Source organism: Rana temporaria, chromosome 4, assembly GCF_905171775.1.
Source record: "Rana temporaria chromosome 4, aRanTem1.1, whole genome shotgun sequence".
Classification (NCBI taxonomy): Eukaryota; Metazoa; Chordata; class Amphibia; order Anura; family Ranidae; genus Rana; species Rana temporaria.
Window position 1 is genome coordinate 84,608,264 of NC_053492.1, and position 18,384 is coordinate 84,626,647.

The 18,384-nt window shown below is 43.6% G+C and overlaps 1 protein-coding gene across 1 annotated transcript; it reads right to left on the bottom strand.

Annotated features, from left to right (window-relative positions):
* Positions 1 to 338: 338 nt before the first annotated feature.
* Positions 339 to 18,140, bottom strand: SLC66A3 (solute carrier family 66 member 3). The gene is made up of 8 exons (XM_040348588.1): positions 17,923 to 18,140; positions 14,881 to 14,963; positions 12,138 to 12,207; positions 8,654 to 8,711; positions 7,613 to 7,733; positions 6,699 to 6,740; positions 4,200 to 4,366; positions 339 to 605 (listed from the first exon to the last, which is right to left on the bottom strand). The coding sequence occupies exons 1-7, from the start codon at positions 18,069 to 18,071 to the stop codon at positions 4,260 to 4,262; spliced, it is 630 nt and encodes a 209-aa protein (XP_040204522.1). The 5' UTR covers positions 18,072 to 18,140; the 3' UTR covers positions 339 to 605; positions 4,200 to 4,259.
* Between the last annotated feature and the right edge of the window lie 244 nt (positions 18,141 to 18,384).

Genomic DNA, 18,384 nt, shown 5'->3' on the forward strand with positions numbered 1-18,384 from the left:
CCCCTAGCGGCCAACGCAAGAATGCAGCCTGGGATGTGAAGGCATAAGGAGGCTTATGTCTGTCACATCCTAGGCTGCAGTCGGTGTAACGAGGTTCCTGAATCAGGAGCACTCGTTACACCGGAGCAAGTAAGCCCTTGCGCCGCGCAACCTATGGTTGCGCGGGCGCAAGTGCTTCTTGAATCTGGCCAAAGGGTGATGAAAAATGCTTCATGTATGTCATGCTTAATGAATTGCCGCTCCAGTCTATTAGTTGGAAACCCTTGTGTCACATCCAGACTAACGGGAGTTCTAGTAGGCTAAAATCCAATGTCGTGAAAAACAAAAATGCACACAAGTTTTACTGAGAAAAAATACACCACTTTATTCAGGTTTAAAAGCTTTCTTTTCTTAAGAGCAAAAATCACCATTTTTAACTTTTTCCTCTTGTACTCCTAGTTAGTTTAAAAAAGCAAAAATATACAAACGCTCCATTTTTAAACAAAATATACATAACCTTTTACCAAAAAATATAACATTTCCTCTTGCAGCAAGATACAGTAGATCAAAAAATATATAAAACTGCCCATTTTTGTCCAAAATATACATGACCTTTTTTCTGCTGCCTGGAAAGAAAAGAAGAATTAAGACATGTTCCATGAATAAGCTTTGCAAATGAATGTAAAAGAGCAGCTAAAATTGTAATTTAAACAGAAATAATTGCTGAAAAACTGTAGTTCTTTAATAATGCATCAACTAAGTGCAAATAAGTGCATACACAGAACTCCCATTGTGGTGTAGCTGTGAAAACTTCAGACATAAAAATGTATTTTTTAATTTAGTCTGCATGCATTGTACCTATACGATCAAAGGTTTTTCCATTCATGGCGCCGGAGCTGCGAACCAGGCCAAATGTCATCTCCCTCAGGGGTGACCAGGAGACGGTGCAGGGGCTTTGTTCTAAGTTAAATATTTCATAATGAGCTAGAATGCGGTGCATACTAGCTCATTATGCCTTTGCCGTATCAATTTTTTGTTTTGTTCTGGGTATACATCCGCTTTAATGACTATTCACTGTATATGTGTGTGTGTGTGTATATATATATATATTAAAACTACATTGTAACTAACTTGTTAATAAATCAAGCAGTGTTTGCATAAGACCATTTGCATGGTCCTATAAAATAGGAAAGTAGATACTATTGTGGTATATACATGCGTGCAATATAAACTATTTGATGAGAGGGCATAGCATATAGCCTGTTCATACAAAGTGCTTTTGGATTGTGCTGGGCACCCCTGCTCAGCACAGTCCCAATGGAAGACATGGCAAAAAGTCATGTTCCTATTGCAGCATGGCACAATCCATTGCATGACACTGCAACCAAGAAAAACACAACACCACTGCCTTTACACCACACACCAGAAGCTACATTCTAACATAACTATTGGTGTGCCCTTAAAGTGGTTCTAAAGGTAGAAGATTTTTACCTTCATGCATTACCTGCATTAAGGTAAAAAAAAAAAAAAAACTTCCACTAGATGTTACTCCCCCCAAATACTTAGTCCAGGATAGATCTAGTGCTGTGCCCATCTGCAGCAGTGCTACTCTCTCTTGCCCTCTCCTTACAGGCTCAGAGACAACAGCAGGTGCCACTGGCTCTTTTTCAGGACAGCACGCAAAGCAGTAGTGTGAACCAGACACATAAGAGACGAGGCATTTTGCCTAGTATATGCGGTGGGACTGATCTGGAATAGCTGCCCAACGCAGTCCTACTGCATGTGTTGTGAACATAATCCAAGTACCTCAACCTTTGATATACAGTACAGTATATTCTGGGCAAGATTTAACCCCTCTTCACCCAAAAATGACTTGAATCCTACCTCTGTATATGTGCTGCATAAGAAACATAACAGTAATGCCACGTACACACGATCAGAAATTCCAACAAGAAAAAGTCCCATGTGCGCTTTTGGACGGAAATTCCATCAGACTTTTTCTGTCAGAATTTCCGCCAACAAAAGCTTGAGGAGAGCAGGTTCTCTATTTTTCCAACGGAAAAAAATCCTATAGTCTGTATGCAATCGCGACTAGCAAAAAAAAAAAAAACATGCATGCTTAAAATCAAGCCGAACTGCCTATTGAACGTCATTGATCTCGGCTCGTTGTACGTCACCGCGTTCTTGACGGTCGGAATTTCTGACAAGATTTGTGTGACCGTGTGTATGCAACACATGTTTGAGCCAACATTCCGTCAGAAAAAACCTGCGGTTAAAAAATAAATTTATATATATATATATATATATATATATATATATATATATATATATATATATATATATATATATATATACACACACATATACACACACTTTAGTCCAAAAGGGAAGACCAAAGTGAATTAGGTGAACCAAATAAAAAAAAGTGTTCCTCAAAACACAAATAACATGGAATGTGAATATCCCATCACCACTTCTTAGACGGTGAAGGTATCAAGCGCTGGATAATAATCCCAACAGGCTGGGCTATGGCAGCAGATCCAATTCATTAGTAGACCCAGGAACCTTCGTATTGATGGAAGGGCAGGCGGTGAAGGTATCAAGTGCCGGATAATAATCCCAACAAGCTCTAACCCGCTGGGCTATTTCTCCTTTCCCAGCTGGAGCCCATTGTGGGACTATCAACTGGCGCAACATGCCGCTCTGTTTTGTGTGCATTGTTTTGCAGATTTCTGGTTGCCTTGATCTCTGGGATTTATCCTTGAGCTCTCTGGCTTTCACATTGAGGTTGCTGGGCAGGAGTTTTTCAGGCGGTATAGCAGCGCTATTTTTAGCGCTGTACCGCCTGAAAAACTCCTCAGTGTGAAAGGGGTCAAACTATAGAAGCATGATAACTGGCATCAGGAGAGGTTTGCATGTTTCTTTTATGAAAGGGTTCCTTTAAAAAGGGAATGTATACATGCCATGTGCCGTACTGGAAACTGGATGCAGAGAGGCCAGAAAACAGACAAGGATGGGAAAAGGCAGTGGGGTGGCAGAGTGACCTCACTGATTATCATTCTAGCCCTCCTGTAGCATGCAGAGAAGCGCAGCAGGCAGTGTCAAAAGCAGTGGTGGCTGCAAACAAACCACCCCGAAACCCCACCCCTTGTTCGGTCAGTCAAATCCTAGTGCTTTGTGCGCCGAGCCCACCCTTTTTTTTTAAGTCAATTAGAGCCTTAAACCATTGAAATCCATGCATGTAGATTAGGGGTTGGGTGCATAGATAAGGGGGCGGTGCCCCTAATGGAGCGGGCGCCACTGGTCAGAAGTAGCTGGCCTGCTCATTTGAATAAGAAAACATATTTCCAGAATGGGACCCTGCAAGAAACATTGGCTATTGTGCCCTTTGTGCTGTTTCAACAACAAAATGAGTGAAATGGACATTTAGGGGGTGCTGGTGACAGAAGCCTTGGATAGGTGAGCTATACTGGACTTAATGTTGGACTAGGGGTGATCAGTATGTTCTGTGCATAGTCTTGGGGGCTGCAGCCTGCTGCATATGGTTCTCCATCCAGTAGTGATAGTCTCTATTATATACTGCAATCTACATTTCTTTATTAAAGCAAGCCAGCACTGATAGACGGAAGGGGAGTGCCATTGCGGACCTCTTTGTAAACAGTGCTTGACTGCCTTTCTCCGCTTCTAGAAGTGTACCTGAGGTGGCCATTCTTGCTGCAGCACAAATGCCCACCTGTGGTGGCAGTAGCACTACCCATGTGGGCAAGTACTGTCTCACACACAGCTCAGTGTCAAAAAGTTTCTGCCTGGCTGCTGTGCCCATCTGCACTCTCCAACACTGAGCCCACAGTTCTAATGGGCTGGGCAGTGAGCTCACCAATGCCAGGCCTGTGCTTTTTTTTACAGGCTCAGTTACCGAACAGCACTAAGACCAGAATGCCAGTGTGAAGATTCCATGAGTGGGGCCACAGTTGGCCTCAGATGGAATGGCCTTGTTTGCTTCTATACCATGTCCCTGACCTAGGATAAGCATGCAGATTAGTCTTTATTCCTGCATACTTGTTCTTGGTTAGTGCCTCAATGTATACAAGCCACTGGATCAGCATAACAGCCAGGCAACTAGCATTTTCGGAAGTAGATGTCAGGAATGCCAACCTTCATTTTCTCTTTGTGCAGGATTTTAGTTTTATATAACATTGTTAGTCCTTATCCCTGCTAACCTTGCTGTGCAGGAATACCCCGGGAATGTTTCCCCCATGTGTGAGGTGATGCAGGAGATGCTAGTCTTTTTTCTTGGTGTCCTTCTGGTCTTCTTTCTTCCTGTATTTTACAATCACCAGGGTGACCCAGAAATTGAGGATTAGCAGCACGATAAACCGCAGCAAAACTGCAAAAGGAAGATCATGTATATTACTACCTAATGCAATACACATTTCACACAACTCTCAAACCGTTGCAAAAGTTGTCCAAAGCCCCATACACACCAATACATTTTCTGCAGACTTACCAAAACCATATAATACAAGGTCAAACCTTAAGGCTCTTGCACTACACGGTTTTGGTGTATGTGTGTATGGGGCTTAAGGCTGGGTTCACACCTTCGCCGGATGCGGCTCACAGCATGGGTCTGGTGCGTAACTATTCTCTGTTTCGGGGACACATTTTTGCCTAAATTCGACCTTGAAACAGAGCCAAAGACGTACAGGACCCCTGTGCAATCCGCAACAGAGATATGTGAACCGGATCCAATCACAAGCTCCTGTCATGCGAATAGGTGTGAACCCAGCCTTAAAGGAGTTCTCCAAGCTAAAACTTTTAACCCCCGCTGTGCCCGGGCTGTAAAACTATACAAAATAAACTTTCACTTACCTGCCTACGATCCCCCGTTGTTCCGATATCGCCGTCCCGTTCTTCGGTCCCGGTCTGTTCCACTTCCTGCAGGTCGGTGACTCACAGTGCGCTCAGCCTATCAGCGGCCGCAGCAATGTCCCGTTGCGCCCGCTGATAGGCTGAGGGCACTGTGAGTCACCAACCCGCAGGAAGTGGAAGAGACCGGGACGGCGATATCGGAACAACGGGGGATCGTAGGCAGGTAAGTGAAAGTTTATTTTGTATAGTTTTACAGCCCGGGCACAGCGGGGGTTAAAAGTTTTAGCTTGGAGAACTCCTTTAACCAGTGTTTCTCAACTGCAGTGCACAAAGTGCCCCAACAGGACATGTTTTCAGGATTTCCATTATTTTTCACAGGCGATTTGATCAGTTTCACTGCCTTAGTAATTCCCGCAGCCGTTTCATCTGAGGAACATCCTGAAAACATGACCTGTTTTGGCACCTTGAGGACTGGAGTTGAGAAACACTGGTCTAAACATTAAAAGGAGAACCCCAGGCAGAAAGAAGAGCTGGAATCTTTCTTTGCAGATTCAGCATCACTAAGGCCGCATTCACACCTGAGCGTAGCGTTTTCGGTCACATACATCGTTGTCCGACATTTTAGATCTTCGTCGTTTTTTATTTTAGCCAATAGGAAAAATGATCATCCCTTTCATCATTTGTTGCCATGTTTGTAGATTTTTTTTTATCTTCTTCCTGGGTGAATGTTCTATTTCACAGAACAGATTAAAGCAACAAAACGCCCGTAGAAACGCTCGTTGTCGCGCTAGACGCTTGAATCGAGCGTTTCCATTAGTTTCTATGGGAATACAAACGTTCAAAAACGCCCAAATCAGCCTGATACGCGTTTTGGAGTGGAGATGTGAACCATCTCCATTGAGAATAATGTATTTTTTCCCCCCTCTAGCGTTTTCTAGCTTCAGGCTACAAAACGCTCAGGTGTAAATGCAGCCTAAGGGTGCATGCACACCTACTGACCATTCGTTTGATCAGTTCTGTCACATTTTATCAAAGAAACAAACAGATGAAGTTTACATCAGTTTGTCTTCTGTTTTTCATCCGTATTTTAGAGCTAAAATCCTAAAAGAGGAGTTCCGCCTGCCCACCAAAAAATTGAAATGCTGTAGCTTCTGACTTTTAATATTAAGACACTTACCTGTCCAGGGATCCTGCGATGTCGGCACCCCAGCTGATTTTCCAATCGGCTCTCAGGTGCTGCCGCTGCCATTCGTTGTAAGGTAAACTGGCACTGAAGCCTTGCGGCTTCACTGGAATGTTCCAAGGAATCTTGCCACGACAGTGTCTTACGGAAGTAGGGATGGATACCCATCAAAAAACAGGTACCCACTTCCCTCGAAAGGTGGCAAATGTGGCACCAGAGCCAGAAGCAAACAAGCGGATCTTCCTCTTTTGGGTGGAGCTCCGCTTTAACTACTCGAGTCCTGGAACCATTTTTTCAATGCAAAAAACAGACCATTTGTCAGTTTTTACATCTGTTTTTCATCCGATGAAAAAAAGAGGGCTTTGATCCATTAACAAAAAAATTATGTTGACTGAAGCAAATGTAAACGGATGATCATCCATTTACATCAATCAATGGATGGATGAAAAACGGTTCCCATGTGTGAAAGGGGCCTTACACTTCTGGGAGGGAAGGAATGTACTGTATGTTAAACTATACTCTATAAACAGAAACATTTATAAAACAGTTCACAAAAGATTTGAAAATGTAAGGAACAGCAGGGGTGGGTTTTATATCAGCCACAGGATTTCAATGGTATTGAGGTCAGACCCTGAAGTGCTGTGTCCTGTGAATTCCCTTACAGTACCTGCTTTGTCTCCTGTGGTCACCAATGTTGTAAATATTCTTGCTATAAAGAGAGAAAAGTTTTGTTATATACATGTGTAATTATACAGAAATTAAAACATTTATCAGTTATGCTGCAGATTTTCTTAGCTTTAACCTATGTTGTTTCTAATAAGTAATAAAGATCGAGAAAATAGTTTTTTTTTTTCAGAGATCTTCCTAGACAGACTGTTATTGCTAGTTCACACCACAAAAACACACTGCGGATTCGTACTGGATGCATTTCTGCATGCGCGTTAACGCATTCTGGTGCGTCTGATGCATTTTTGAATGCATTCCATTAGCTTTTATTTTATTTATTTGCTTCTTTTTTTTTTTCCCCACTGTACTGGGGTCTGCTGTCTTTTTGATGCGTTTCAGTGCATTTTGGTCCGTTTTTGAAGTGCCTTACAGTACAGTAAAAGTGCAGCAGGTTGGCATTTTTTTTTTTCTGCATTGCCCTGGAACTGATCGCAGTGGCGTGAACTATGCCATTGGAAACCATATAACCTACTTTCCATGTGTTTTTGTTGCAGAAAAAAAAAAAACACGCACTGGTCTGCATGTGGTGTGATCCTTACTCCATATAATATCTGCTTCCACTAAAGAAAATCTGTGAAGAAAGCCACCTGAAGACTGCCATTACTAATCTCGCTTTCTAAAAACATCAGTTTCCTGGCTGTCCTGCTGTTCCAATTTTTTCAGATTTAAAGACCAGGCAGATCAGCAGTTCGGATTTCATTTACTACATGCTTATTGCAAGCCAACGGATCCAAGAGAATCAGCATTGATGCCAGGCAGCTGACATTTTCAAAAGTAGGTCAACAATGGCAGCCGCTCTTCATTTTAAAATTGATTTAGTAAACGTTCTGCCTTCAATCATGGTGAGAGTCTTACTAGCAGAGGTATAGGTCGCCATGGCCCATGTGAGGGCGCTAGCTTGTCCAGAGTCTTTTGCACGCCAGAGATGTTGCAGTTGGAGAAACTTGCTTGAGGCGCTGATCACTGTGCACAGATTCTGAAAGACACAAAGTTAGCATTACAATAACAGCACATGGAATAATCTAAACCAGGGGTCTCCAAACTGCGGCCTTGGGACTGAATGCAGCCCTTTGCTTTTCTTTATCCAGCCCTTGGGGAACTTTTTTTTCCCCCACCGATACAGGACACTATTCCTCTCCCTCTGATACCAATGATGGGGCATTATTCCTCCCAATTATGGGGCTCTAGTCCTCAAACTGAAACTAAACAATGGGGCAATATTAGCCCCACTGAAAACAATGATGGTGCACTATTCCTTCCTCTCACACCAATGATGGGGCACTACTAACACGGCCTCTTTCAGCAGGATAACGCACCTTGAAAGAATGGTTTAAGAAACACAACGTGTTTGAGGTGTTGACTTGGCTTCCAAATTCTTCAGCTCTCAATCCAATCAAGCATTTGTGAATATGCTTTAAAGGCAAATCTAATTCACGGAGGTCCCACCTTGCAACTTACAGAACTTAAAAGGAGTTGCTACTGATGGATTGGCGTCAGATACCAAGATATACCTTAAGAAGTCTAGTGGAGTCCATGCCTCGGTGGCCATAATATTATGACAGATTGGTGCATAATATACAGTTGCCTTTCTTACAATACATACAAAGTAAAATATTCTACAGAAACTTAAGACAAGAGAAGACCATACGTGGCTAGAAGAACCCTACCTTCACTGGACTGATTACAAAGAATATCAACTGATCACAGTTCTATAGAGAATCTTTGCACCGCACTCTGCCAGCCAGCACAGCATTTGTAACCACAGCAGGACCGCTGCGCACCAACTTCCCTAAATGCCACTAGAAGCAGGTGGGGGTACCGGGGCTTTTCTGAGCACAGCCCAATGCAAGAGGACCTCACACTTCTTATATATGGCCTTATAAACATCAGACTTACCAGTGCCAAGTCTATTATCCATTTCTGGAGGACCAAAACATTCCAGAGTGCAAAAAAGCTAATGTGCAGTTAAAGGAAAACTACGAGAGGTCCTACTACAATGTTTACCTGACAGCAATGTCCGATTTGTTTTATGGAATCTATTTTCTTGCTGTGCCACATTTTTATACAGATTTGTAGTTTCACACTAGAGTTAAATAATAAGGGAGGCAGTGATACTTGAAGCTTGCGGAGAAACTCCACCCTGTTGGTTTAAACAAGTCCTACAATGCAAAGCTTTTTGCATTGGGACTACATGTGAAATAAATCTGCCAATTTTACTGTTTCTCAAAAGAAAGCTCACATTAGAGGAGTTCAATAAATGGTATTCATTTTTTAATCAGTTGTATTCTAAAATGTTTTCATTCAAAAAGTTTAAGTACAGTGTATGCTACACTCAAGGCATGGTGATAACCGACACAGTTGCCAGTGTGCTTATGCCAGGTCTACCCTAATCTTTTAAGTCCTTCACTGAAAAAGAAAACCCCCCCAAAAACTTTCAAGTCCTCAAATGACTGGCGTCATAGCTCATCACATGTGCAGCACAATAGCAAATGTAGGGCTAACCAGAGGCTAAGATGGCATCATCTTCCGTGGATAAGACAGTTTAGTTGGCTTTACGTTCATTGTTAAATATGTAGGTCAGCTTAGAAGAAATTTGTCTTAAGGGAATTGGGGAGGCTGCCATGTCTGACAACTGTCAAACATACTAGTTACCTGGTTGTCACCCTGACCCTTTTCTTCCAACACTTAGGGGTATATTATGTGAAGGTCACATTCGTTGTGTTATAAAATATGCCCCATAGATGGTTTACTGTGCACTTGGAAGTGCAGTCGCTGTAGATATGAGGGGGACATGCAAGGAAAAGAAAAAACAAACAAACAAACAAACAAAAAAAAAACAGCATTTTAGCTTGCACATGATTGGATAATAAAATCAGCAGAGCTTCCCCTCATTTCAGATCTCCCCCTCAGATTTACACTTGTAGTGCAAAGTGGATTTGCCTTTCGTAAATAACCCCCATAGTGTCACTGATCAATAACAAGTATGCATGTAAAGATTTATGACCGCTCTCCAAAACTCCTTATCTACACATTTGTTAGAGTCAGTGACTAAAAGTACTGAGATCCATGTGTCAATTTTACAGCCAGCAACCAGCAATTTTAGATGGCGGTCAGCAATTGCGTCTCATTTAAAGTGGGAGTAAACTCCTATTTCTGACTTGTACCTATTAGGAAGGTAAGCATACAAAAAGGCTTACCTATAGATACTGGCCCGGATTCAGATAGGAGTTACGACGGCGTATCTCCGGATACGCCGTCGTAACTCTGAGTTGCGGGGTTGTATCTATGCGACCAATTCATAGAATCAGTTACGCATAGATTTCCCTAAGATCCGACCATCGAAAGCATTGGCTTTTTGCGGGTTAATTTGGAGCATGCGCACTGGGATACGTTCACGGACAGCGCATGCACCGTTAGCCAAAAACGTCATTTACGTGGGGTCAGCCATCATTACCATACAACACGCCCACTGCATGGAGAATTTGAATTACGTGGGCTTACGCCGGACCACATAAGCTACGCCACCTTAACTTAGGGCACAAGTTCTTTCTGAATATCTGAGATACGTTACGCCCGCCGATAGATACACTATTGTATCTGAATCCGGGCCACTGTAAATATCTCCTAAACATGCGCCGTTTAGAAGATATTAACTGTATATGCAGCCGATGACATCATCAGGGCCTGTGCTCTGAAGGAATGGCCGCCCAGGCCGTTCTTTCAGAGTCCTATGCCTTAAACAGCGGCTCCCATGTGCATGCGTGGGAATAACATAATCGCGGCTCTGGCCAGAGTCTGTGGACCCCGAAGAAAGACAGGTAAAGATGGAAGCGGCCTCAAACGATGACAGCACTTTGCTGGAATGCTTCTTTTTCAGGTAAGTGTCACATAATGTGCTAGTATGCGATGCATATTATGATATCTTGCAGGTCAGGAAAAAATAAAAATAAATAAACACACAACACAAGCCCATCAGTTTACTACTGCTTTAAAGTCATCTACTTCATAGGCTTAGTTCACCTTTTGCACCATGTTACACTTGTATTGAGGGTGTAATATGGTGCAAATGCCCCGCTCTGCAACTGAAAAAGGTAGAGTGAGAGCTAGAGGAAGAGTCTGTAGGAGGCTGGCATTGCGAGAGCAATACTTTGCAAGAAAGAAAAGAAAAGAAAGAACAAACAATACATGCACATAAAATGTGCATTTATTAAAGGTGAAATTAGCCTTGAAAATTTCAGAGTCAGTTAAGGGGAAAAAGTTAGGTGTCAAGTGAACGCAGCGTCTCCCCGCTGGGATGTAGTCCCAAGGGAGGGGGCGAGCACCCTGACTAACCCCCAGCCAGAACGGCTCGGATGATGGTGTGAAGTTTACCGAGGAGGAACAGCAAGTGAGATATTCAGACAAATTTTAAAAAAACGACACGGTTTAGGAGATATTTGCCAAAAAGAATGCACTGCTGTCTACGGCACATGCGCGGCGTAGACAACAGTGCAGGCACACTGAGCGTGCCGGGTCTTGAATTGGATCTGCCGATCCCGCGCATGCGACATCATCGCCGCTCCGGCCAGTCACAGCGCTGTTACGGCGATACCCGGAAGGCACTTGGAGGAGACATGGCGGCAGCTGAGGAGGGGAATGAGGAGTGCTTCAATCTCAGGTAAGTCATTCATAATGAGCTAGTATGCGTTGCATACTAGCTCATTATGCCTTTCTCTTGCAGGGTTCTTTTTTGGGGGGGAAATTTCTAGAGGGTTTACTTCCTCCTTAACTTGTAGTCAACCTGAATACACACACACACACACAATTATATATATATATATATATATATATATATATATATATATATATATATATATATATATATATATATAGTATTTTTTTTTTTTTTTTTTTTCTTTTTTTTAATAAAAAGTACCATTGCTGGGCTGCCAGCACTACAATACCCCCATCTATTGTACACTGTGAACTGTCACAGCTCCCATGAGTGATTGTTGAAGTCACAGGCAGCACAGTGGCTAAGTGTTCAGCACTTCTGCCTGGCAGCACCAAGGTCATTGACTCATTGGTTTGAATCCCAACCACGGTACTACCGGCATAGGACTTGCATGTTCTCCTGGGTCTTTGTGGGTTTGCTCTCACAATCTAAATACATGCTGGTAGATTAATTGTGTCCTTTCTAAATTGGCCCTAGTATGTATACGAGTTGGGGATCCTTAGAGCGTGAGCTCCTTGAGGGCAGGGACTGATGTCAATGTATATATGTAAATAGTCGGCACTATATAACTATCTGTAATAATAAATACAATTGCTTCTCTACTTCCCAGTATTACACACAACCTTCCCATACGAGGAGTCCAACTACCTCAATTGTAAAGGATACATGCCGGAGTAAGTCAGGGCATTTTGCATGCTTCCAGTGTAGTAGAAGACAAACAACAAAAGAACAACATCTGGAAGAAAAAGAAATACTTGGCATGATTCAGTAAATAACATAATTGCTTTTCTCCAATGGTCAACTTGAGCCGCTTGGTCATTGTTACAACGGAAATTGGTTAACATTGAGAGAGTTCCAGTAATCAGCACGGGAACCAGTAACAGACAGGTAAAGATGGAGTCACATCATTCATAATGCACATCTAAAAAGTAGAAAGGATCATCAGTTCTTCAAAAAGGGAATGTAGAATATTTTCCTATATAAATGTATAGCTGTATTTCCATAGACAGACATGGGCGTGTGCCGAAGAGATGAAATGTTGCTTGATCATTGGACTAGTTACGATTATTCTCAGCCAGGTGCCAATGATTATAAATCTGTTTGTCCCTTTTAGGCTGGGTTCACACTACTACACTACTTTCATCCTACTTTGCTCTGCTACATTGGTCCTACATTTATCCTACATTGGTCCTACATCCATCCTACTTTCATGAACAGGATACTACTTTGGTCCGACTTCAATGATATTCAATGGGCCTGAAGTAGGATCAATGTAGGACCAAAAGTAGTACAGGGAGCATTTTCAAAGTCGGACCGACTTGTGTAGGACGCTACAAGACGCTCTCGTAGGGAAACATTGAACACAGAGCAAAGTAGGATGAAAGTAGTGTAGAAGTGTAAACCCAGCCTCAGGCTGGACAAAAACTTTCCATCTCTGTCCTTCTTTTTTTCACTTGAGCCCCGTCACACACAGGCTGGTAAGAAAAAGACCGTCATTCGGCCCGTGTGTATGTTAGTCTGGCCGGCTTCTGTTGGACATGCATACTGGAACACCAGCATTCGACCGACTCCTGATCAGCACTCAACCAATGGCAGAGAGCACTGGTCAGAGTGTTCTGGTGGAGGTGGATCGCTGAACTAACCTTGCATGGTTAGTACAGCAGCTCTGATTGGAGAAGACAGTTTTTTTTTTCCAACCCGCATGGTTGAATGAAAAAAATAAAAATAGTCTGTACCCAGCTTTACTCTGGTCAAAACCAATTTCAAATCATGAACTATAACTCTTAAAAGGGGTTGTAAAGGATTTTTTTCCCTAAATAGCTTCCTTTACCTTAGTGCAGTCCTCCTTCACTTACCTCATCCTTCCATTTTGCTTTTAAATGTCCTTATTTCTTCTGAGAAATCCTCACTTCCTGTTCTTCTGTCTGTAACTACACAACGTAATAGGAGGCTTTCTCCCTGGGGTGGAGAAAGCCTCGAGGGGGGAGGGGGCGAGCAGGCAAGTCAGGACACTCTCAATTTTGCAGATAGAGAAAGGAGCTGTGTGTTAGTGGGCGTCCTGACACTCCTGCTCGCCCCCCTCAATAGGCTTTCTCCACACCATGGAGAAAGCCTCCCATTACAGTGGTGAGTTACAGACAGAAGAACAGGAAGTGAGGATTTCTCAGAAGAAAAAAGGACATTTAAAAGCAAAATGGAAGGATGAGGTAAGTGAAGGGAGACTGCACTAAGGTAAAGGAAGCTATTTATGGGAAAAAACATTTTTTTCCCCTTTAAGCCTCGTACACACGATCGGATTCCAACGGGAATTGTGTGATTACAGGCTGCTGGCCTAAAATCCGACTGTACAAATGTTGTCCGACTTTCTGCTGACAAATGTGGGATAGCATGCTTTAAAATTGTCAGCCAACAATTGTGTGTACACAAGTTCCGTCGGACAAAAGTCCAAAGTACAAACACGCATGTTCAGAAGCAATGCTCACCATAACACAACATTAGCAGAAGCTGCCCACCTCACGTGTGGTTTGAATACCGTTTACATATGCGGGCGCTGCTCACGTATGGGTTCGCTTCTGCGCGCAAGCTCGTCGGGACGGGCGCGTTTTCTGGCTCCTAACTTTTTTAGCTGGCTCCAAGATTCCAAGCAAATTTGTCAAACCCTATGTATGTATGTATGGATGTATGTATGTATTGTTCAGTAATGCAAATGGTTGAATAGAGATGTATGTATGTATGTATGTATGTATGTATGTATGTATGTATGTATGTATGTATGTATGTATGTATGTATGTATTGTTCAGTAATGCAAATGGTTGAATAGAGATGTATGTATGTATGTATTGTTCAGTAATGCAAATGGTTGAATAGAGATGTATGTATGTATGTGTATTATATACACACACACACTTGAACAAACATCTCTATTCAACCATTTGCATTACTGAACAATACATCTCCATGTGAGCACCAAGAATCCTGTTTTATTATTATTATAAAATTGTACAGAGTTGTACAATATGTGAAAGTTTTTTCCTCCCATCTGAATAATGGAACTAATTCTTGTTTTTAATGAATTTATCGCAACTGAAGGAGATTTCCAGCGATAGGCGATGGGCCAATGAATTGCTACACATACTTTTATATGTTATCTTTACTGAAACCTCTTATTGTACCACAATAAAAGTTTGGAAACGAGGATATCCCTCTTAGATAATTGATGAAACATCCTGAAAACTACAACGTATGCTATGGGTCATCCATCAGCAATATCTTTGATAAATAGCATTGCTTTGCCTCCCATTGCCTGCAATGTGGTCCTAGCTGGTGGAAGACGGCAGATCACTTCATAAAGCCATACAACTAATGATAAAACAAGACTAAGCTGTACATGGGGTCCTTTACACTCACCTTGTGCTATGAGCATTGGATACTCCAGGTAGGTTTGCATTGGGTAGTCATAGTACATCTGGTATCGTAGAAATACAAGAAATCTAGGAGGGAAAGAAACAATGCAGCATAGTTCAGTGAACAGTATGACCGATTATCAGAGAAACCTGGAGGCTGCCATTACCAAGAATGTTCCTGATGGCCTTTTTATTTCAATAAGGGGGAGGGGTACAAACTATCAGACAGGTGGAGTATCTCTTTAACCAGTTCCTGACTGCGCTATAGCCAAATGACTGCCACGGCGTGGTTGCACATTGCTGGGAGGGCATCATATGACATCCTCCTGTAATCATGCCTCCCATGTGCCCGCTGGGGCACGGCTGCTCAAAGAACAGGGTAAAGAGCCAATCACATCAGCTCTTTACCACGTGATCAGCTGTGTCCAATCGCAGCTGATCATTATGTAAACACAAGCCAGTTATCAGTGTCCTTATTATCAGTACAACCAATCAGTGAAGGAGAAGAATTACCCGTTTGCAAATTTTATATCAAAATATGACAATTTTTGTCTTTTTTTTTTAGCAAAAAATAAAAAACCCAGCAGTGATTAATGAAACAGGAAAAGCTGCTCCAGGTGAGCGAGTCTCTGGTTAAAGCGGGGGGTCACCCTAAAAACGATTTTCTAACATTACATCCAGCTCACTCTCTACACTGATAGTATGCCGTTTGTTTTTGCTGTACATACCTCGTACAGCTATTTTCTTTCCCGGCTTCCGGGTCGGGACTCCCGCGGGAGTGGGCGTTCCTATCCAGCAGGTGATTGACGTGATGACAAAAACGACCTCCCCCCATCGCTTTAGGAGCGTCACGAGTTGCCGAACGGCGAGTCGGCGCTATACGGCGCCTGCGCACCGACGTTCGGCTTCTTTCGGCAACTCGTGACGCTCCTTATGCGACAGGGGAGGTCGTTTTTGTCATCTCGTCAATCACCTGCTGGATAGGAACGCCCACTCCCGCGGGAGTCCCGACCCGGAAGCCGGGGAAGAAAATAGCTGTACGAGGTATGTACAGCAAAAACAAACGGCATACTGTGAATGTAGAGAGTGAGCTGGATGTAATATTAGAAAATCGTTTTTAGGGTGAACCCCCGCTTTACGTGATTAACCCGATGTGGACCGCCCCATGCACATTTATTGGGGCAGGGCAGAATCATTTACAGGCGACCCGCTCCCGATGTGATCCACACCCACTGATCGTTGGAGACACAGGCAGACCAGCGATCAGCACAAGGCAGATCACTGTTCTGTGACAAGGGAAGGCAGTGATATTGCGTACACGCACACACAGTTAGCAAGCACTCTCTAGGAACACATTTAACACTTTGATCCCTGTTAACCCCTTCCCTGTCAGTGTCATTAGTACAGTGACAGTGCATAGTTCTAGCACTTATCACTGTATTAGTGTCACTGGTCCCCCAAAAATTTCAAAAGTGCCAGTTAGGTGTCCGATTTGTCTGCCGCAATATCGCAGTCCCGCTACAAGTTGCTGATATTACTAGTAAAAAAATAAAAGTAAATAAGTATTCCAAAAGTCTATCCCATAAATTGCAGACCGGGGGTCAGCACCCAGTAGATTGCGGCCAGGTGACTGGTAGATCGCAGTCCAGGCTTGTGGACTCGCCATCCCAGGGCATCAAACAGAGTGCAATGCCAAGGGACTACTTGTAAAGTTGGAGAAGGGAGCAAGAGTCGCATAAGACAATGCCTCCTCTGTAGTGCTGCCTCCTGTCCTATGCGGAGTGATACCAACTGCGCTCCACCCCTTATCCCGGCTATCGGTCTCCAGAGTGGTGACAGCAGCGGGAATGAAGAGATCTTCAGGTCAGTGTGAAGCAATACACTGGGCATAATAGTATAGGGCTGCTTCCATACTGATGTGCTGCGGTTTGTCCACACCACCGGTGCAGAGTAGTGTACCTGCAGCTTTCCTGAGCTTAGCCAATTGCCATAGACTTCTATTATATCCAGCAGGTTTGATGCACTTTCACACCTGCAGGATATAATAGAAGTCTATGGCAAAGTGTAGCTACAGGAAGTGTGAAAGCAGCCTTATAGGGGGCTCAGACAGGAAGGGGTCATTTACATTTGGGGGGGGGGGGGGTGTATTTTTACCACCCTTGCACCAACCAGGCCCCCTTTAGCTGCAGTGGCAAGGGGTGTACACATGTCATGGTATGTCGCCTCCTCACCACTTGATTTAAACCCATAATTGCCATGCAATGCACGCGATTGTGACACAGCAATTGGAGGATTAAATCAGGTGTGAGGCGGCACTGTGCCCGCTGATCTATGAAATCAGGTGTGAGGAGGCGGCACTGTGCCCGCTGATCTATGACTTCCGTGTTGTTCAGGTAGATCTCCACCTCTGGAAGGTTGCCTACCCCTGGTGTGGACAGGAGGACTTTTGCACAAACCAATCAATATAAGCTTTTTTGTTTTGTTTTGTTTTTTAACCACAAACATGTAGCAGAATACATATTGGCATGAACTGATGAAGAAATTCGATAAAACATTATTTGCTTTTTCCAAAAATGTTGCTCTTTTTTGTTTATATCGCAAAAAATAAAAACAGCAGATGTGATCAAATACCACCAAAAGAAAGCTCTATTTGTGGGGGGAAAGAGGCAATCGATTTTATTTGGGGACAGCGTCACACGACCGCGCAATTGTCAGTTAAAGTGACGCAGTGCCGAATCGCAAAAAATGGCCCGGTCATTGAGGGGGGAAATCCTTCTGGGGCTGAAGTGGTTAAACACCACAAAAAGAAAGCTCTGTCTGTGTGGGGAAAAAAATGATACATTTAGTTTGGGTAACGCGTAGCATGACTGAGTAATTGTCATTCAAAGTGTGAGAGCGCTGAAAGCTGTCCTGGGCAGGAAGGGGTGATAGTGCCTTGCAATGCCCAATTGTTAGGCGTCACCCAGGTTGGGGTGAGCTGTGGTTGGTCAGGAGACTGAGGAGAGGGTCACAGATCTCAGTCCCTATTGGTCATCATTGGTCTTACCCGGTCACTTCCAGCAGCACACTCCCCAGGCTCAGCCCCTCCGCACTCCGGGCTTTCATGACAGACAGGATCTGGGGGAATTTCAGCACCATACACACTAGCAGAGTGCTCCAGTTAGCGAACACCAGCAGTTCCGTGTCCGGCGCCATGATGAGCGATCTCCTGGAGGATGGAATCCTAGCTCGTGTACTGTCAGAGGACGCTCATTTCCTCTTCCTGACTGGACGGGCTCCGCCTCTATTGGCCTCTATTGGCCAGACACAGTGAGGGGCCGGGTTCAGTACACAAGGGGCGGGGATCACAGATCTCAGGTAAGTCCTGAGCGGCAGAGGTAATAGCTCCTCCCTCTGATGTACATGGCCCCTCCCATACTGACAGTGATGGGCGAGGCTCTATACACAAGAGGCGTGGCTCTCAGAACTTCGAAGCCCGACATTCCCAGGTGAGTCCTCAGCGGACAGG

Coding starts and splice junctions, on each gene's coding strand:
- SLC66A3 (XM_040348588.1), bottom strand. CDS start 18,071: ATGGCGCCGGACACGGAACTGCTGGTGTTCGCTAACTGGAGCACTCTG. Junction 14,964..17,922: donor GTGCTGCTGGAAGTGACCGG/GTAAGACCAATG, acceptor TTTCCCTCCTAG/ATTTCTTGTATTTCTACGAT. Junction 4,367..6,698: donor GACCACAGGAGACAAAGCAG/GTACTGTAAGGG, acceptor TTCCTTTTGCAG/TTTTGCTGCGGTTTATCGTG.